The sequence below is a fragment of the Petaurus breviceps genome, unplaced genomic scaffold (genome assembly GCF_028583685.1).
Source record: "Petaurus breviceps papuanus isolate PSGF00001 unplaced genomic scaffold, PetGlider_PUasm1.0 90165, whole genome shotgun sequence".
Classification (NCBI taxonomy): Eukaryota; Metazoa; Chordata; class Mammalia; order Diprotodontia; family Petauridae; genus Petaurus; species Petaurus breviceps.
Genome location: NW_027187189.1, coordinates 457,531 through 479,359, shown reverse-complemented (window position 1 = coordinate 479,359; position 21,829 = coordinate 457,531). Strand labels below are relative to the sequence as shown.

Here is a 21,829-nt window from a genome sequence, read left to right as displayed (position 1 = left end):
CTAATTCCCTGTCCCCCAAACAGGCCCTGTGTTCTCACTTCCTTAGGCTTTAGCTGACAAGCCCAAAACACTTTTCCTCCACCTTTTTGGCTGCTGATTAGATCAATCAATCAATATTTATTAAGCACCTACTATGTGCCAGGAACTGTGAGGAAGCACTGAATCCCCACCCATTATCCCTTTAAAAACCCACTTGGACACCACTTCTGTGATAAAGCTGTCATTTATGCCCCTGAGAGTAACATTTTTATGGCTCCACACAGCACTTCTAGAGAGTTATAAGCTTTCTGAGAGCAAGGACTGGGTCATGACTACCCCACCCCCCATGCTTAACCCTGCACTCTGAACACAGCAGGTGCTTAAGGAATATTTGTTGACTGAATCCCCTCCCTCCTCTCCTCCCCATCTCACTCAGCAGAATGAACTCTGAAATACATTCTGGGGGCAGAGTCCTACACCAGAACTCAATCCAAAATCTGAAGAAAAAAAAGGGGGAGGGGGAAAGAGATTTTTTTTGGCCTGACTTCTTATAAGCTCTTAGCACATGCCAATGTTTGGAGTGATGGATGAGGAGGTCAGAGGAGGACAAGTGAGGCAGCAGAAAGGGGCTGAGTACAAAAAAGATTCCCTCATCCCTTTGACCATCAAACAGTCTCTCCTATAGTTTAGCCAAGAGGTTTTCTGCTATGGCAGTCTGCTTCTTCTCAGGAGGAGGATTAAAAAAAGGGATGGAATGGGCATAAATCCCTTATCCTTCTTACTCTTCTGAGCTGCTTCTGTCTCCTGATTGGCTTTGGCCACTCCCTGGTGGATCTCCTCCAACCACAGCACAGCTCCAGGGTCCTTTGTTACCTAGAATAAAGGTAGAGAGGAAGGAAGATTAGGGGCTAGGCTAGACTTCCAATTTTATAAGAGTTCTGTCCTCTCCACCCCTGCCCCCACCATGAGGTTAACTGGCCACTCTGACCTGACCTGGACCTTCTAACAGGTATCCCTCCTTTCATCCACCCTACCCACAGCCAGCAGAAGCAGTGTCCTCTTAAAGGGTCCAAGGATTTAACTAGCAATTTGCCAAAGAGGAAGCAGAAATTGTGAACCAATGCTTGAAAAACCTAAAGCCTCACACCCATCAAAATAGCAAAAATAAACAACAATAATAAAAGGCTTTGTTAGCTAGTGGTTTGGGAAGACAGGTGGCCTTGGACATTGCTGGTGACTATACAGATGAACATGCTTTCTGGAGAGCTTAGAACTGGGACCACTGGGTACAAATTCCAGCATTGCTACCTATTAAGTGACCTTGGGTGAGTCACTTAGACTGTTTTCCCAGCTGTGGGACAGAACGATATTTGCACTTCTATTTTAGTTTATAGGTTATTATGAGGAAAACTAGAATTAATTAATCCATCAATCAATAAGCACTTAAGCCTACTCTGTGCCAGGCACCATGCTAGGGATAAAGAGACAGAAATGAAATAGTTCCCACCCTCATGGAGCTTACACGCCATTGGGGAAGATGATAAATACACATATAGGGATATAAAAACAGATGCCAGATGACTGGGTAGGGGAGGAAGTTAGCAATTGGGGGGATCAGGAAAAGCCTCAGGAAGAAAGTGGTCATTGAGCTGAATCTTACTACAGGTTTTGAGAGCTGGAAGTGAGGAGGGGGGTACAGCACAAAGGCCCTGGGACAGGGAAACAGGATGACGCATACAAATCCCAGTAAGAAGGCTGACTAACATCTAACAAGGCTAGAAAGGGAGTCTGAGGCCAGGTTATGAAGGGCTTAGAGTGCCAAAGAGAAGGGTTTATATTGATCCCAGAGGTCATAAGAAGTCATTGGACTTTATTGAAAAGGGGAATGACATGGTCAGAAGTACACTTTAGGAAAATCACTTTGGCAGCTGTGTGGAAGAAAAACAGGGGTGGGGAGAGACTGGAGGCAGGAAGACCAACAAGGAAGCTATTGCAATAGTCTGGGTGAGAGGGATAAAGGCCTTAATTAGAGTGGCGATTGCATGGCTAGGGAGAAGGGAACGCTTGTAAGAGATGTGGAGGTAGAAATGATGGCAACCTTGGCAACCTCTATGGGATGAGGGACAGGGTGGGGTCAAGGATGATCCAAGCAGGGAACCTGGGAGACTGAAGAGGATGGTGGTGCCCTGAGCAGAAATTTGTAGGAGTTCAAAAGAAGGATGAATTTGGGATAAAAGATAATGAGGTCTGTTTTAGCCATGTTGAAATGAAGTAATGATACTTCCAAAGATCTCTTCTTTCATCACTGTGGGTATCCTTTCTATATGAAAGACCAAGACCTTATCCATACCTTACTAGACAATTTTAAGAATTGTTGTGACCAAAATATAAATTCATGCCCTGGTGATGATCCTTCTGGTGGTTAAGAATAACAAATGGTCTTTTCACACAAAAGGAAGATGTGCAACTGACCAACTGACAATCCCCTGACAACTTCGGACCTTGATCCACTACTGGGATAATGCTCTAATCTTTAACAAAAACTTATTGAACACCTTCTATAGGCCAGGCACTGTGCTGAATGTTGGAGATACAAAGACAAATGAAATTGTCCCTGTTCTCAAGAAGCTTACATTCTATCAGGGGAGACAACAAGGACGCATATAAACATATACAAAAGAAACTTTATTGGGAATGGGAGGTAGGATGGTAGCAGTTGCGCAGATAGGGAAAGGGGGTTATATCCAGACTTGTGCTTTCATTAGGACCCCCTCAACTGGACCCCTCAGAAGCTAATTGGTCTATAATTCAGTCTTGCGGATTTTCCTAGGACACCGAGGGGTTTAAGTGATGTGCCCAAGGTCATACAACTAACAGACAGTGAGGTAGCAGAGTGGTTAGAGCACTGGAGCTGAAGTCAGGGAGACCTGAGCTCAAATCCAGCCTCAGACCAGCTGCATGACCCTGGGCGAGTCATTCCACCTGCCTCAGTTTCCTCAACTATAAAATGGAGATAACAATAGTATCTACCTCCCAGGGATGTTATAGGGATCCAAAGAGAGAATATTTGTAAAGCACTATGGAAACCTTAAAGCACAACATAAATACTAACTCTTACTATTATTAAAAAAAATTTTTTATTATTACGTGTCAGAGGTGAATCTCAAACTCAATCTTAAAGACCTTCAAGACTCTCAAGGTCTCTTTTCTATAAAGATTTTTATAGCTATGTTATTTGTAACATGGGAAAAACTGGAAACCAAGTAAATAATCCACAGCTGGGGAATTGTAGAACAGGTCACTGTAAAGAATTTCACACAAGGAGAAGGAAAGTTTACACCACCCATACTGTAGCACTGCCTCTGGAGTCAAAGGAACTGACTCCAGATATTGCTTCTGACACTCTCTGTGTGACCTTGGGCAAGTCACTTAACTTCCCTGGGTCTCAGTTTCTTCATCTGTAAAATGAGGGAATGGGATTAGATGGTGCCTGAAGCCCCTTCTAGGTCTACATCTATAATCCTGTAATTTCTACAAATAAAATATTTATTTTATTAAGTAAAACCTTTCTAGAACTAGGAATACATGTACTGGTATTCAACCATATAATCAACAAGGATTGAAATAGTCCAATAACTTCTGATGAACATTTAGCCATTTCCTTCAATTAGGAATTTAAAAAACAAACAAATCTTATTCTAAGAAAGGGTCCATAGGCTTTACCAGACTGCCAAAGGGGTCCATGAAACAAAAAAGAGTAAGAACTTCTATTTTAGAGTGCATTATTGTGGGGGTAGAATTTGGAACAAATAGTAGACTAGCTTCAGAAGACCCGAATTCAAAATATTTACTGGATATGTGACCTCAGGCAAGTCACTTAATTATCTCAGCCTCAGTTTCCTCAGCTGTAAAATGGGGATAATAGTACCACATATATGCAGGACTGTGGTGAAGATTTTTTTGTGTACCTTAAGCACTGTAGAAGTATGAGTTATCCTTACCTGAATGTTTAAAAAATTTTAAATTATAGTGGTTCAATATTCACTGGATTCTTTTTTTTTTAAGTAAAATTCATAAGGAAAAAAGAAATTGTGTTCTTCAATATAATAATAAATCAGGGGTGCCTAGGTGGCACAGTGAGTAGAGCACTGGCTCTGGAGTCAGGAGGACCTCAGTTGGCCTCAGACACTTGACATACTTACTAGCTGTGTAACTTTGGGCAAGTCACTTAACCCCAAATGCCCTCCAAAAAGAAAAGAAAAGAAAAAAAAAAATTATATATATATATATATATATAAATTCTTCAATAATAACAATAAAAAAAATTCCCTCTTTCTTTAGGGACCTATAATGACTCTTTATTGCCTGTTGGATCAGGTCCTAATTCTTGAGTTTGGCCTCAGGATCTCTACCCTACATCACCTCCTCTGGGCCCTAACCATCCTGCCAGGAGAGAACACTCTGGAGTCTCTACTCCAGCCTGGCGCAGATGCTTCCCCCAATCTCTAAGCCATTCCCTCTGCCTGCCATGCTCTCGAACTCCTACCTTCTGCTTAGCTCCTTTCACCTTCCCTGCCCTGCTCTTTCTATATCCTCCTCCTCTGGGAAGTCACTCCAGATTGTTTCCAATGGCTCTGCTCCTTCCTCTGGGATTACAGGACACAGAGAATTTAAGAGACTGTTTATTCAACCTTTGTTTGCCAGATGAGAAAACAGGTAGAGAGAAGATAAGTGACTTAGCTAAGGTCACACAGGGAGGTAGCAAAGCAACTATTTGAACCAATGGCATCATGCTGCTTTCCTGTCTCTCTGTCTGTATCCTTTGGGTAGCTTTTCTCCCTTTTTATTCTCCCAGTGCCTAGGACAGGGCACTGTCTACAAGGAGTGCTCAGTCTTTGTTGTAAACGAGATAATTCTTTTTTTATTTAATATTTTTTTATTTCATTAAACATTTCCCAGTTACTTTAAAAAAATTTTGACTGAGTTCCAAATTTTCACTCTCCCTTCTACCCCTCCCACCTTCCTGATAAGGCAAGCAATTTGTTATCAATTATACATGTTAAGTCATGCAAAACATATTTCTATATTAGCCACGTTGTAAAAGAAAATACAAACAGGGGCAGAGCCAAGATGGCAGCATAGAAGCAGGAAAACTCATGAGCTTCCCCCATAACCACCTCAAATACCTATAAAATATGACTCTAAACAAATTTTAGAGCTGCAGGACCCACAAAGTGACAGAGAGAAATAAATCTGCTGCTGCAGGCAGCCTGGCAGGCAGACAGGAAGGGTTCATTGCTGCACGCTGGGAGCCAAGCCCAGCCCTTCTTGAGCCTTTAGCCCCAGGGCAGCCCCCGACCAGTGGACCTCGGGAGAGTGGATCACCAGCAGCTGTGGTGGTTTCCAGAAATATCAAGCCATAAATGCCAAAGACAAAGTAAAAGGTCAGTGTATAACTCTGTTGGAACTGGGGGGAACTAGGAGTACGGTCCGGCCCCTGATCCCCCCAGATTGAGAAGCAGTGGAAGCGTGGCAGCCATGTAGCTGCCTCCATGTGGTTGCTTCAGAGCTCCTGGCCTGAAGATCATAGGGGGGACCAAGTGTCCATTCAGAGGGTAATTGCTATTGCTTTAACCTGCCTGGATCTGGATCACAGTCTTGGGTAGTGGTCCTAAGGTGGGTGACCAGTGAGCCAGCTTGTGGGGGGTGTAGAGACAGTGCTCTCCTGATAGCTCTGGCAGCTGCAGAAACCCCAGCAATTTGGGACAAAGTTCGCCCCTCTGGAAGCAGAGTTCTACTGTGACAAAGAGCTCAAAAGTCAAGTAATTGGCTGCCAATATGAGCAAGCAACGGAAGCACAAACAGACCATAGAATCCTTTTTTGGGGACAAAAAGGATCAAGGCATGGAGCTGGAGGAAGATATCGCAGTCAGAACTTCTGCACCAAAAGCTTCCAAGAAAAATATGAATTGGTTGCAGGCCATGGAGGAGCTTAAGAAGGATTTTGAAAATCAAGTAAGAGAAGTGGAGGAAAAATTGGGAAGAGAAATGCGAATGATGCAAGAAAATCAGGAAAAGAGAGTCAACAACCTGACTGAAGAAAATAAAACCTTAAAAAATAGATTAACTCAAATGGCAAAAGAGGCCCAAAAAGTCAATGAGGAGAAGAAGGCCTTAAAAAGCCCAATTTGTCAGATGGAAAAAGAATTTCAAAAGCTCACCGAAGAGAATAATTCCTTTAGAATTAGATTGGAGCAAATGGAAGCTAATGACTTTATGAGAAATCAAGATACTATTAAACAGATCTAAACAAATGAAAAAATAGAAGGCAATGTGAAATATCTCATTGGAAAAACCACTGACATGGAAAACAGATCCAGGAGAGATAATTTAAAAATTATTGGACTACCTGAAAGCCATGATCAAAAAAAGAACCTAGAAATCACCCTTCAAGAAATTCTCAAGGAAAACTGCCCTGATATTTTATAACCAGAGGGCAAAATAGAAATTGAAAGAATTCACTGGGGTGACTAGGTGGCACTGGCCCTGGAGTCAGGAGGACCTGAGTTCAAATTCGACCTCAGACACTTAACACATACTAGCTGTGTGACCTTGGGTAAGTCACTTAACCAATTGCCCTTCCCTCCCCCCTCCAAAAAGCAGCAAAAAAAGAAGACTTCACCAATCACCTCTTGAAAAAGATCCCCAAAAGAAAACTCCTAGGTATATTATAGCCAAATTCCAGAGTTCCTAGGTCAAGTTGAAAATATTACAAGCAGCCAGGAAGAAACAATTTGAGTATTGTGGAAACACAATCAGGATAATACAAGATCTAGCAGCATCTACATTAAAGGATCAAAGGGCTTGGAATTTGATATTCCGGAGGTCAAAGGAGCTAGGATTAAAACCAAGAATCACCTGCCCAGCAAAACTGAGTATAATGTTTCAGGGGAAAATATGGTCATTCAAAGAAACAGAGGACTTTCAAGCATTCTTGATGAAAAAAAACAGAGTTGAATAGAAAATTTTATGTTCAAATACAAGAAGCAAGAGAAGGTAAACAGGGAAAAGAAATCATAAGGAACTTATTAAAATTGAACTATTTACATTCCTACATGGTCAAACGATTATTGTAACTCATGAGACTTTTCTCAGTATGAGGATAGTTGAAGGGAATATATGTGTATGTATATATGTATGTATACATGTGTATGTATATATACATATATGTTTATATAGGATATATACCTATAAATTCATGTGAGTGTGTGCATATATGTTTATGTATACATAGACAGAGGGCATATGATCAGTTGAATAGGAAGGGATGATATCTAAAAAAAAATAAAATTAAGAGGTGAGAGAGGAATATAATGAGAGGAGATAGGGAGAGATAGAATAGGGTAAATTACCTCATATAAAAAAGGCAGGAGAAAACTATTACAATGAAGGGGAAGAACAGGAAGGCAAAAGGTAATGGGTCAACCTTACTCTCACTGAATTTGGCTTAAGGACAGAATAACATACACACCAAATTGGGTATCTTACCCTACAGGAAAGTAGGGGGGAAAGGGATAAGAGGGGGTATGATAAAAGGGAGGGCAGATTGGGGGGAAGGGTAGTTAGAAGTATACACTTTTGAAAAGGAACAGGGTCAAAGTAGAAGATAGAATAAGTGGGGGGTGAGATAGGATGGAGGGAAATATAATCATTCTTTCACAATATATCTACTATGGAAATGTTTTGTGTAACTATATATGTATAACCTATATCGAATTGCTTCTCCTCCCAGTAGGGGTGAGTGATGAGGGAAGAAGGGAAAGAATCTGGAAATCAAAGTTTTAAAATCAAATGTAAAAAAAAAAAAAATATATATATATATATATTATACACATATTTTTTTTTTACATGCAACTGGGAAATAAGATATACAGGCACTAGAGTATAGAAATCCATCTTGCCCTACTAGAAAGTCAAAGGGGGATGGGGAGGATACGAGAGAGAGCATATTGGGGGGAGGGGTATTCAGTAGGATCACTATTTTGGGGTGAGGGGTAGGGAAAAGATGAGAAAATTTGTAACTCAAAATCTTGTGGAAATGAATTTTCAAAACTAAAAATAAACAAATTAAACAAACAAACAAACAAAGTATGCTTCAACTCTGAGGTACCACATCACACCTATCAGATTGGCTAACACGACAAAAGAGGAAAATAATAAATGTTGGAGAAGATGCAGGAAAATTGGAACACTAATGGATTGCTGGTAGAGTTGTGGCCTGATCCAATTATTCTGGAAAGCAATTTGGAACTAGGCCCAAAAGGCTATAAAACTGCATAGTCTTTGATTCAGCAATACCACTACTAGGTCTGTATCCCAAAGAGATCATAAAAAAGGGAAAAGGACCCACATGTACAAAAATATTTATAGCAGCTCTTTTTGTGGTGGCAAAGAAATGGAAATTGAGGGTATGCCTATCAATTGAGGAATGTCTGAACAAGCTATGAATGTAATGGAATACTACTGTTCATTAGGAATGATAAGCAGGAGGATTTCAGAAAAATCTGGAAAGACTTGCATGAACTGATGCTGACTGACATGTACAGAACCAGGAGAACATTATACACCGTAATGGTAACAATGTGTGACAACCAACTTTGTTAGACTTAGCTCTTCTGAGCAATGCAATGATCTAAGACAATTAATTACAAAAGACTCATGATGGAAAATGCTATCCACATCCAGAGAAAGAACTATGGAGTCTGAATATAGATTGAAACATAACTATTTTCTATTTTTTTTCTTTCTCGTGGTTTTTCCTTTTTGTTTTGATTCTTTTCTCACAACATGACTAAAGTGGAAATATGTTTAATAAATGTATAGCCTATGTCAGAGTGCATGCTGTCTTGGAGAGCGGGGAGGGAGGAAACATATAGAAATCAAAATCTTATAAAAGTGAATGTTGAAAAGTAAAAATTAAAGAAAAAATTTATTTTGTTACTTTAAAAAGAATGGAAATATAAGCTTCATTTTAAAAAGCCACACTAGCCACAAACACTCAAAAATATTAAGTATTTGTGTTAATATTAAATTCTGACCTTATCAAGACTTAAAAAAAATAAGTCCTACTAAGAAAAATACTTTCAAGATGATCTGGTCACATTATTCTAGAATTGGGTTTTGTTGCATTTTGTTTTTTAATAAAGATTTATTTTGCAAGCAAGAGGGAGAAAGTATGCTTCAGTCTGCATCCAGAATGCATCAGTTCTCTCTGTGGAGGTGGGTTCTATTTTTCATCATGTGACCTGGATAGTTCTCAAGCCTACCTGGGCCTTCTTTCTCTTGGCAGAGGTTAGGATATGGTGGTACAGGGGGCCAACAGGGAGACTGACATTATCCAGGCCAGCCGAGGGCAACAGCAGGGCAGTCAGGGTCTTCTCTGGTTTTTTCTGATCCAGGGCCTCATTGATGAGACTGACCGCAAGGATCTCTGGTGGAACAGCAAGAATTTACTAAGGAAGGGGAGCCCAAGGTTGCATTCTAGGACTAGAATGCATAGCGAACAAAAGTAGTTGCAATGACCAGTAAGGGGGTTGTGGGTCTGACCCCCGACATGATCCATGCCTTCCAAGGCCCAACTCACGCTCTGTCTCCTCCTGGACCTGACCATTGACTTGACTCACAGTGGCCTGCAAGTCATTCCAGGTCAGGAAGGTCCCAGCCCCATTCCGTTCCTGCCATAGCCTTCCCAGGGCATCAAAATAACTGAGGAATAAAGAAAGACGAGGTTAAGTTGGGAGGTTTGGGTTCTCACAGCACTTAGGAGAGATGGAGGACTTTATCTCCCAATGAGAAACTAAGGCTCCAAGAAGAGACCAAGAACAGTTAACAGCTTAAATTTTATCTAAGAGCTTTAAAGGTTGCAAAGTGATTTCTCTACAACCCCATGAGGTAGAGAGTACAAGTATTGGCATCCTCATTTTGCAGATGAGGACACAGGTTCAGAGGTGAAAAGATTTCATAGGGATTGAATCTCAGAGCCAGGACTTGAATCCAGAATCCAGTCATCTTTCCATCAACCCCATAGTCATGGGAACAATCAGATTATATCTCCTTCTCTTTTCCACAAGCTCAGGACCATGTCCCAGGCTCTTTGAGGGGAAGCACAGGTAGTGACTTTATGCTGGAGCAGAGATGTCTAGACGTCAAATCTAATGAAGGAGCTCACTTCCAAAGTCAAAGACCACGGACTTGCTCTTAGGATATGGACTACTTCAGAACCTTGTTTCCTTGGTGCTAAGGACCTCCAAACTTGCCAGAGTCCAAAAGGATCATACTTTTAAGTCCCTTCCTCCCCTTTCCATACTCTGACAGTACAACCAGACCAGCCCTCTTAACACTACCTAGCTGCCTTATATTCACCTACTAGGCATTTAATAAATGCTTTTCGATGGATGGATCGTCAACAAAATGTGTCTAATAATATTTGCACTATCTACCTCACAAAGTTATGAGGAAAGCACTTTGTAACCCTTAAAAGTACCATGGAAATCTGTCGTTTTCATTTCAGCTGCCTGTTTCTCTCCCAAGCCTGAGGTTTTAAAGGTCCTGTGTCTTGCTTACCGTTGGGCATTCTCTCCATCCACTTCAGCCAGGCCCAAAGCCGGGCTCACCAGACTGTTCCAGAAGGCCCCAACATCCCCTGCTTCCAGGTGCCGATTAATCAGGGCAACAGCTGAGAGCATCTCCAAAGCCACAAAGAGTTTCTCCTGAGCCAGTTCCTAGGAGAGAGGCATGAAAGTCCCCCTGACCTCCCCCCACCCTAAACTGATGGGAGTCAGAAAGACCTGAGTTAAAATCCTGCTTCAGGTGATTACCAGCTGTGTGACCCTAGGTAAATCACTTAACCACTCCCAGACTCAGTTTCCTCATCTTTAAAATGAGGATAATAAGTGCATCTACTGCCCAGGATTCTTGTGGGGATCAAATGAGGTAACATAGATAAAATGCTTTGTAAACCTTACCTTTAAGTGTTATATATAAGTGACAGTTATTATTACTGTGCAATCTCCTATCTCACTAGCCCCCATTCTCATTGCAAATATATAGTGTACACTGGCTCCCCCTCCCCATCCTGGCCTAACCTGTTCCCACCCTCCCCCAACCTTCCAGTCTTCCATTAGAATCCTCTAGATTCAATGCCCTATCCACTGGACTCCCTGAATCCTAGTCTTCCCCCAATCGAACCCTTCCCTGCCCTGCTCTTCTTGAAGAAATTTCTGAGGCTTATCTACCTCTTCCCAAGTCCCCTCCCCTTCATGTTTTTCCAGCCCCCATCACAGGTATTTACAACTCTGGCCCACTGGATCTTGTTCCTGTGTCTGTGCTCTGGAGGTGTGGAATCTCTCCCCAAGGGCTAGGCCTGTCCCTTTTCTTCCCTTCAGATCCCTCCTTATGGCCTAAAGCGGGGTACTGATGTTAGATTAGGGATTAGAGATCAGCAAGATTTCTGTTCTAGTAATGGACAGAGGACCAGGGGGAAGGACACAGTGCCCCATTACTATCCATAATCTCTCCAGTTATCAGGGGACCCTGTGTCCCTCTTCTTGGGACTCACCCCTTCCTGTTGCCGCTGAATCAAACTTAGTTCCTGCTGGTACATGGATTCAGCAAAGGGGTACACCTCAGGCAGCTGAGCTTCAGGGCACATGAGCTCCCTCACCGTGTCTGCTGCCAGCCCTCTCTGGATGGCTCTATTGATCCGTCTCACAGCCTGGAGCACTGGTAGGGGTAGAGAAAAGTTGATTCAGCTGGTCACTTAAGCAAAGTATCTGCCCCCAATCCAGCTCTACCCCCAATGTTGGCAGTATCAACTAGTTTAAACAACTACTCCTCATACCAAATGACCCAACAATGCCATTTCCAGGACCACGCCCTGAGGATGTTGTTAAATGGGGAAAGGGAACTTTCAAGACAAAAACCAACCTAGTTGCTTTATTTGTAATGGCAGGAAGCTGGAAATAACCTCTATGTCTCAGGGGAACAAATGAATAAAATTATGTTATATCATTGCAATGGTATATTATTATAAAATGACAGATTTGATGACTATAAAGAAACAAGGAATGGATTATATGACACAAACAGAAGATAGCAGAATTAAAAAAAAAACCCACCAGAAGCACTGACTGTGGCTTGTTTGAAAACAACACCTCCACTGTGGCTTAATACAAAGAATGTTAGAGCTAGACTTCAAATCCAAAGACTTACATTCAAATCCCAGTTCCAGCACTTGTTTGCTGTGACTCACGTGAATAAGCCACTTTAGTCTCCTAAACTGTTTCTTCATCTGCCAAATGGGGACAGCAATATATACTATCTACCTCATGGGAGTGTTAGGTTGACAATGCTTTGTAAACCTTAAAATGCTATAGAAATGTAGGTTATTGTAATTGTTTAAAAAAAAAAAAGCCACAGCAGAAGCTTATTTTAAGCACAGAGAAAGAAAAGAGAACAGAAGAGGACAGACTGTAATAAACTACTAGGCTTGTCAACATGTAGATGAGTTTTTAGTACAAACTTGGATGGTTTGTTGGCAGAAGAGGGAGAAGGGAAGCAGGGTGCCCTCAGGTAGCCAGGTACCATAGCAGAAGTAGTAGGGTGTGGTGTGAGGGTGGGGTCAGATAATTTGGAATTGAGTATGGCAAGTCTCTGAACTCGGAAAGCTTTGAGGCTCAACAGAAAAAGGTCCGGCTCTTGTCTGACTTCCATTTTGCCACAAGGGCCAAGCTAAAACCCAAGAGAAGAAAGATGAGGCAGGGCAAAGTAACCTGGCCGTGCCAGTCCCCAAGGCCTCAGGAGCAAAGATGGAAACCTTCACCCTAAGAAAGACTATATCAGTGCTGATGCAGGACTCTTAGTTTTACCATGTGATAAAGGACTTTTGTCACCATCTGACACCTCCCCAACAAGAGACATTCCATTTTTTAATGCAAGATCTACCTGGCCCAAAATCAATTTGCCTGATTGCGTGCCATGCATTCCCTGTCACACTGGGGTAATTTTGTCTTCTTGGTGAAGTTTAACAACTGTATAATAAATCCTTTTTGCATTTTTTTAGTTGGGAGGAAAGAAAAAGAAAAAGGTCTGGACTTGCTATCTTAGGCCAGAGGCAAATTATCAGCAAGTGTGATATTATAAGAGGAATTCCTAGTCCAAAGGCTCAAGATTTCCTAGGGTGAATTCCATGAAGAATCTGATTTCACAGGAAGTTCCAGCAAGGCCCCCTAGCCTAGGGCAGTCCTATAGCAAACTATCAGGAAAAAGTGTTGCCCTGTCAAGACAAACAATCAACAAGCATTTATTAGACACCTGCTGCATGCCAGGTACTGTGCTTGGTACTGGAGATACAAAGGTAAAAACAAAATTATTCCTTGAGACAATGTGTATAATAGAACATATACAAAATAAATGTAACATAATTTGGAGAGGGAGAGCTAGGGGCAGGGAAGTCTCTATGCAGAAGACCCTACAAGTCTTGAAGCAATAAAGGAGTCTCAGAAGTGGAGGAGAGGAAGGAACACATTTCAGGTAGAGATGAGGGTGTGTGTGTGTGTGTGTGTGTGTGTGTGTGTGTGTGTGTGTCTGGAACAGCGAGAAATCCAATTTAGCTGGACCATATAGAGCATGGGAAAAGGGAATGATATCCAATGATGTCAGAAAGGTAGGCAGGGGTCAAGTGGTGAGGGTTTTAAAAGCCAAGCAAAGGGGTATATTTGATCCTAGAAATAGTCGGGAACCAATGGAGTTACCTGAATGAGAGTCAGGCCTACACTTTGAGAATAATCACTCTAGCAGCTAGGCAAAGTATGGTTTAGAGAGAGAGAGAATTGAGGCTAGGAAACCAGTTAAGAGTATATTGTAATAATCTAGGAGAGAGGTGATGGGGGGAGGGACACAGACCTGAACTGGAGTAGTGGTGGTATGAGTGGAGAGATGGATTTGAGATGTGGAGACTGAAACAAGATTTGACAGCTGAACAGCATGTGGGGCTGATGGAGTTATGAGTCAAGTCGTAACAATAAGGTAGCAGAATGTGGGAAAATGGAAGGATTGGTGATGCTCTTTAACAAAAATAGTGAAGTTTGGAAGCGGGGAGAGACTGGGGAAAAATTAATGAGGTATTTTCTTGTTTTTGACATGTTGAGTTTGAGAAGACTATGGGACATCCAGTTTAAAATTTCCAATAAACAAGAGTGATCTGGGCACTCTTAATATTCAGGGTCTGGAAACTGTGGAGGTGAGTAAAAGATTCTTAAGAGAATAATTACCACAAGACTGAGTCGAGTGGTAGAATTTAAAGCAGCATTTCTTATCTGCTGGTCTATAGCAAATTTTTACCAGTGCACAAAATTTCTTACCACCAAACATTCTTAGTCCTCAAGCTCTATAAGCTTTAAAAACTGGCTTCTCCCTCCTTCCTACCTTTGCCCACAGATCTCATGCCCTTGACCACTGAAAGACACTGAACTAAGGTTTTGGAATGAAGAACAATCCAAGAAAAGAATGTAGAGATTTTACTTGTTCATAGTATAGTTTGAGTTAGAAAATACTACTTTAGAATAAGAAGAGTATCATAATGCTTTTAGGTATTCTATTTCTTTTAAATCTTGCTATAGATTACATCTCTGTTTATTCATTTCCTATAAAAATGGAATCTTCTTATTCAACCTCCTATAAAAAGGTCAGAAGGTATTTTAACAAATGCAGAAATATGTACAATAAATTATATGTTATAATATTATATATAAAATTTATACATACCCATGACATCATAGATATTTATATAATAGCCAAAGCAATAAGAAAAGTCTATCTTACTAAGCAGTGGGAAATTGTACTGAGAAAAAGATACTGAAACATGAAAGGAGTTCCCCACAGATAAGCAATCAAAATGTCCCTTCTCCTAGGCATATTAGCAATTTCTTAGAAGGCAAATAACCTTTGAAATTTGGACTGGACATCATACTTTACCTCACTGCTCAGTTTAGTGGCAGAGGCTAAGACAGGCAGCAGTTACAGGGAAAGAGAATAACAATGTCCAGAAGAAAATAACCCACTGTTAAGGAGCATGCATGCCTTACGAATCCAAGCCTGGTTTAGTAACAAGCAAATAACACGATCCTGAATTCCTTAAGCACATTCTGAAATTGTCTTCTAAGTATTATCAAGTGGTCCAGGAACGAAGTAGGTTGAACGTAGGTGGGAGTTGCCATGCCCTGGAGAGGGCTGACAACCAGTCTAGGTCAATTCTCCATCACAGGGCAGGTGACTTACTAGCAAGTTCCTGATCGCCTTTAGCATTGGCTGCAGCCACACCAGCCTGGACCTCCTCCTTCTCCAGGAGCTCCACCAAGCCTAGCTCCTTTAAGAGGCAAAAGATTACCCTGAGAGTTATGATAGTTATTTGTGTACATGGGATACCCACTCCCATTAGACTGTCAGCTACTGCCAGCAATCGTCATTTTTAACCTTTGCATTCTCAAAACCTAGCATATTGTTGTGTATACAGTAGGTGCTTAATAAATGTTTGTTGACTAGAACAGGGGTGGTCTATCCTAGCTTTAGGGTGGGAGAGGCAGAGAACAGGGAAGGGATCTCTTAAGAAGGGGCTCCCTGGAGGCCAAGTAGGATTTCCTCCCCTCTCTCTCTCCCCTCAGACTTACCAGAGCTTTCTGTTCTCTGTCTAAACTCAGCTGCTCCAGATACCAGTCACCAAAATCCCTCCTCACTCCTCGCAGGGCCAAAGCTGAGTCAGAGAGGGCTTCGAGCAAGGCCGCAGAATTCTGTCTTTCCAGAGATTCATCAACGGCCTCCAGAGCTCCATGAACTAAAAGAAACCGAGGCGTAGATCTGGGTAATCTGGGAGGGACCTGAGACCTTAGAATGCTCTCAATCTGCCCATGCCTCCTGATATCAGTAACCAGAATCATCTGAAGCCAGTAGTATTCTGACTACTCTTCCCTCCTCCCAAACCTACAAAGGTTCCTTATTGTTTTCTCTAGGGACCTTCTTTCCATCTTCCTTCCTTTCTCAATGATTGTATCTCAGTACTCTCTCAGCTCAGGTTCTGTTACAACCAGGCAAACCTATGCCTCTTCCCTGACCTGGGCCTTTGAATGAGCTGTTTCCTCCAAATGCTTTTCTTTCTCAACCTCATCTCTTCCTTCCCAACTTTTTTTTATTTCCCCCCCTTTCAAAAAGCCATGTTTCCTTTTATTTTGGTCCTCAGTATTTGTCTCCCAAATGGCAACTCATTAAGAACAAGGATCAATCTTTCTACAAGCAAACAGTTTGCATTTGCCACAGGGAGGAAAAAGAATATGAAGGCTTCATTCTGATCTGAGCTAGCTTAAGGAGGTGGGGTGGGTGCAGGTAAAGGGAGAGAATGGATTAAAAAAGAGGAATCAGTGGGGTAGCTAGGTAGCACAGTGAACCTCAGACACGACACAAAACTAGCTGTGTGACCTTGGGCAAATCACTTAAATCACATTGCCCTACCTTTCCCTCTCCCCCCCCCCCCCAAAAAAAAAGATGCGTCAAATGCACAGGCCACCCAAACCAGATTAAAAATATCACCAGGAAAGAGTAAACAAATAAAAATACAACATGTATAGATAAAATTACATTTTAAAACTAAGTCAAAATGTGGACCACAAGGATCCTTATGTATGTATTAGTGGCCCCCATTTCTATGAGTTTGACACCACTGGACAAAGGATGCCAACAAGGGGTTCTAAGTGACACCTGCTAACAAAATTTTGTCAGTAGTGGAGGCTGGGACAGCCATATGCTGAGATATGCAAGGTACGCAACTGCCTGGGGTACAAGGGACCCTTTATATTAAAGCACAAATTTTTTCTTTTTCTTTTTGGAGGGGCAATTGGGGTTAAGTGACTTGCCCAAGGTCACATGGCTAGTTTGTTTCTATTAAGTGTCTGAGGCCAGATTTGAACTCAGGTCCTCCTGACTCCAGGGCTGGTGCTCTATTCACTACACCACCTAGCCACCCCGTAAATGCACAAATCTTAAACGCTAGAAAACTCCACTCTCCTTAGCTCATAGGGATTTATTTTTACACTAAGTCAATTAGCATGTGCTACAATGAAGGGAACAGATTGGCAGCAGTAGATCAGTGTAGTAGAAAGAACACTGGAATTGGAGTCAAAGCACCAAACTTAAATCTCAGTTCCCCTATTTACCTGTGTGACCTTGAATCATTTAATTTCTGAGGGGCCTCCATTACCTGTCTGTTCTACTGGGGCTGAGCATGGGGGTGTTGGAGCAGATGACACCTAAATGGTCCCCCAGTTCTAAATCCTTTGATCCCAAGATTTCAAGCAGGGTTCAAAATTTCCAAACTTTGACCAGAACAGGCAAATGCTTTGTCCAAGCTCTGGTTACACACCCTGCCTTGGATCTATGTGTGAGACTTCAGCTTCTTTTGTCCCCTCTTACCGTTGACTTGGTTGATATTGCCCTGTATCTCTGCCTGAGTCAGATATCGATCGTAGATGTCAAGGCTCTCTCCATCATCCTGGAGATACCAAGAAGAGGGTGAAAATGCTAGCAGGAGGAGGTCAACTTGAGATTTTCTCCCTCCCCCAGTCCATCAGATTTTAGTCAACTCTCCTGGGTTCCTCAACTTCCACCATTCCAGGGTCTAACCTAGTCCAGAAGTAAATCTAATTTCCATACCCCTGTTACCAGCTCATCTAAACTAACCTTAAGAATCTCTAGGGATAAGAGTCTAGTCTCATCTAAGAACATCCCAGTCTCTGCTCTTTGAGAGATTGAACCCAGGAACCCTCCTCCATAGACCCTTGGCCTTTTAGAGCCCAAAATACCAATCCTCATCCCCCTCTCAGATCCCTACCTCTGAGCAAAGGAAGTAGCACAGTGGGCCTGGAATCAGGAAGACTGAGTTAAAATCCAGCCTCAGACACTTACTAGCTATGTGACCATGGCCAAGTCACTTAACTTCCTCAGTTTTCTCAACTGTAATATAGGGACAACTTCCCAAGGGTTGTTGTGATGATTAAGTGAGATAATATTTGTAAAGCTCTTGGCACACAGTAGGCACTAAATAAATGCTTATTTCCTTCCCATTTAGTTCAATTCAATTAAACAATTTTTCAATGCCTACTGTGAGCTGAGTGCTACGCAAGGAGATAACAAATTTTTATTATTATAATAACTGACATACTTTAAAGTTTGCGAAACACTTTAGTTACAGCATCTCATTTGAGTCTCACAACAATCCTGGGGAGGGGGTACCATTGGTGGTATTATCCTAATTCTACAGAAAGGAAAAGTGAGGCTCATAAAGGTTAAGTATATTGCCTATGGTCACATGGCTAGCATCAGAGGTAGGATTTGAACACAGGTCTTCCTGACTCCAAATCCTGCAATCAATCCACTATGCCACAGTACCCTCTTCTAGCCCTCTGCCCTGGTCCCTTTTCCATCTCCCTGAACTTCCCATAAATTGGGTATTTCTTGAACTCTTCTGACACAGGATCTCAGAGCACTCTCTGTCTCTGTCTCTTGTAAAGCAGGGAAGATTCCCCACTTCCTTTCAGAGTGTGAAATTAAGGCCTTGAGATGGAGTTGAGTGCCTTTTCCCTAAGTCAGCCAACCCAGCATATGGGAACCTGAGTCCCAAGATTTCTCCTTACCCTGTCCCTAGAGTTGGCGATCTTTTCCATCTTCACTTGGGCTAGCAGCTCCTGGTAAACAGCAGCCAAGGGCTCCCGGAGGTTCCCCAACATGGCGTTGGGGTTCTTCAGTGCAGCAAGAGTCTCTTCCACCACCCCCCTCTCCACTGCTTCATTGATGGCAAGGACGGCAGCATGGACTAGAAGGCAGGGGGTAACGGTGTTGGGGTAGAAAGGAGGGTGAGATGTGAAAACAAGATCAAGGGACAAGAAGCAAACTGCAGGTTGAGGTCACCCTTGATTAACTTTAATTCTAATTCCACATTGACACCATAACTTCCTCAAGCTCTCATGTGCTAGCCAGGTTGGAAGGCCCATATGTAGGTGGGAGATGAGGGGAACCTCCTTTTCAAGATGTGTTCTCTGCCCTTGAACCTGGAGTTTCCTACCCATCCACTCCTGGCATTCATCGTGCAGAGGTCAGTGGCTACCTACCAGAAGCCTCGTCCACAGAGAGTTCACTAGCCAGGATGCCCCCAATTTTGCTGAATGCTGGCAGCTGCAGCCCATACTTAGCCAGCTCTGAGGTCATGTTGTTGAGCTCCTCCTCTGCAAAGACATGACAGGGAAATCCATGGCACTGAAATCTCAAAGCACCAGCCCCTCCTGCCACATTCCCGTCTCTTCTTCCCTTCATGACCAAATTCTTGGAAAGACATGTCCTCGCTCTTTGCTTCCATTCCCCCCATCCCTTCTACTCACTTCTCAACCCCTTGTAATCTGACTTCCAAAGCTACTCTGCAACTGAGACTACTAAACGGGATGGCTTTTTTCCATATTCCCCCTTCTCAACTTCTTTGTAGCTTCTGATCTCATCAGGCATGCTCTCCTCCTAGATACTCTCAGTTTTTGTGCCAACATTCTCTCCTGCTTCTCCTCCTGACTGTCTAATCACTCTTTCACAACCCGCTTTGCTGGATTATCACCTACTCCACACAGGAGTAAGCACAGGCTTTTCCCAGAGCTCAGTCCTGTACCCCCTTCTCTTCTCTTTTCTCTGCACAATCTCATCAAATACCATGGGTAGAATTATCTGTCAGAGGTGACTCCCAGATCTATATATCTGGCCCTACCTCTCTTCTGAACTCCAGTCCCCAGTTCCACACAATCAACTAACTGCCTGCTGGACATCTCCACCTCAGACTCAACATGTCTAAAGTGGAGCTCATACCCCCTTACCTCCTTCCCCTTCTAAAACTTCCCTATCTCCATTAAACACATCACCTTCTCAGTCATCCAGATTCACAAACTGTTTTACCCCTATCTTTTCCTTTTCCCTTCTCCCCTGTATCCACTCAGTTGCCAAACTTTACTTCTAACTCTACAACTTCTCTCCAATTTATTCCCCTTCTCTCCACTCACATGACCACTAACCCTCAGGCCCTCACCGCCTCTCACTTGGGACTACTGTTGTTGTTTAATTGTTTCAGCTGTGTCTGGCTCTCTGTGACTCCTTTTGGGGTTTCCTTGGCAAAGATACTGGAATGATCTGCTATTTCCTTTTCCACCTCATTTTACAGAATGAGGAAACTGAGCCAAACAGGATTGAGTGACTTGCCCAAGGCCACACAGCTAAGTGTCTGAGGCCAGATTTGAACTCACAAAGATGAGTCTTCCTGATTCCAAGCCCAGTACTCCATCCACTGGACCACCTCGCTGCCCTCTGGACTATTGTAATAGCCTCCTAACTGACTTCCCTACCTCCCATTTCTCCTCTCTCCAATCATCTTCTACATACCTTCCAAATGAATATTCTTAAGACACAGTGATGACCACATGGCTTCTCTGCTCAAAAATTGTCAGTAACCCCTTCTGGCATGTAGGATAAAATACAAACTGTTCAGGCTGTCATCTAAAGCCTTGTGACATTGTGTTCCTCTTAATTTTCTAGACTTACTCCATGATGCTTCCTTTCCTGTACTCTCCATTCCAGTCCAAATGGCCCACTAGCTTTTCATCAAACTTGACATTTACCTGTTCCCCAGCCTTGGAATGTATTACTGCCTTCATATCTGCCTCCTAGACTCTCCAACTTCTGTCAAGGTTTAGGTCGGGTATCTATGTAGAATCTTTCTTGATACTGTCTGATATCATTTTCTCTCCATCTTCAAATTATCTTATATTTGCTGATTGGCATAGATACTCTACCTATCCCAGTATATGCCTGGATATTACTATCCAGTCCCCCTGGTCTCCCTTAAGGTCATCGAGAGCAGTCATTGTTTAGCTGTTTGTTATCTTTGCATTGCCAGTGTGCCATAGATAGTGGGAACTTTAAAAATGCTAGCTGAATGGAATTGAATTGCTGGGCAGACACGGAAATGAACCTACCTGTAAATTTTACTTTACCGTACAGGTCATGGATCTGAGGTGCCAATCCCAATCGGAAGAGAAAGAGACTGGGGAAAAACAGAAGGTAAAATTGTGAAGGAAACTTCTTCCTTCATCATCTTAAGAACTAAGTGACCTCAGGCTCTCATCACTCTCTTTATTCAAAAAGCAAGGCTTTTTGAAAGAGGGCTATAGAGAAAGTTTAGGATGTTTTCCAAGAAATGAGATAAAAAAAATTCAAGGAATCTCTCTCTCTGTAAAAGGTGACTCATATTCATCTGAAATGAGGGGCATTAAGAATTTATTCACTATTCATCCAAGGCTGACCTTATCTGAAGGCCCTGGCTTGGGTCCCACTCCTATGGGAGCCTCATTCTCTAATCACAAACCAGGAACATCTTCATCTCAACTTCTACCCACAGTTACATCCATAAAGGAGATCTCCACATGCATTCACTCACACAGCACTGCAGACATACATAGCTACCGTTTTTCCCCGATAATAAGACACTGTCTTATTATTTTTTTGGACAGAAAAACACCAGAGGGCTTATTTTCAGGGGAGGGCTTATTTTAATGAACATTGACAGCAATTTTAATAAACAGGTAAATGTGAACAAAAAAATGTACCTTTATTCAATAAGCAAATCACTGGGGAAGAACAGGATGACACGCTCACTGCTGCAGCTCTGATTGGATGCAGCTCGGAGCGCGGCGTGCGTTTCACGGGGGGGGGGGGGGGG

At 42.4% G+C, this 21,829-nt stretch overlaps 1 protein-coding gene across 3 annotated transcripts in view; it reads right to left on the bottom strand.

Moving 5' to 3' along the window:
* IQGAP3 (IQ motif containing GTPase activating protein 3) overlaps positions 1–21,829 on the bottom strand; it is a 71,335-nt gene that overhangs the window by 35,254 nt on the left and 14,252 nt on the right. For all 3 annotated transcript variants that reach the window (XM_069107594.1, XM_069107595.1, XM_069107596.1), the window contains 11 exons: positions 21,087–21,154; positions 19,191–19,304; positions 18,717–18,895; positions 17,497–17,575; positions 15,705–15,868; positions 15,316–15,403; positions 11,597–11,760; positions 10,603–10,760; positions 9,623–9,744; positions 9,306–9,469; positions 762–852 (listed from right to left, as the gene is read on the bottom strand). In XM_069107594.1, coding sequence (XP_068963695.1) covers positions 762–852; positions 9,306–9,469; positions 9,623–9,744; positions 10,603–10,760; positions 11,597–11,760; positions 15,316–15,403; positions 15,705–15,868; positions 17,497–17,575; positions 18,717–18,895; positions 19,191–19,304; positions 21,087–21,154 — 1,391 coding nt within the window. The remainder of the gene's footprint in view (positions 1–761; positions 853–9,305; positions 9,470–9,622; positions 9,745–10,602; positions 10,761–11,596; positions 11,761–15,315; positions 15,404–15,704; positions 15,869–17,496; positions 17,576–18,716; positions 18,896–19,190; positions 19,305–21,086; positions 21,155–21,829) is intronic.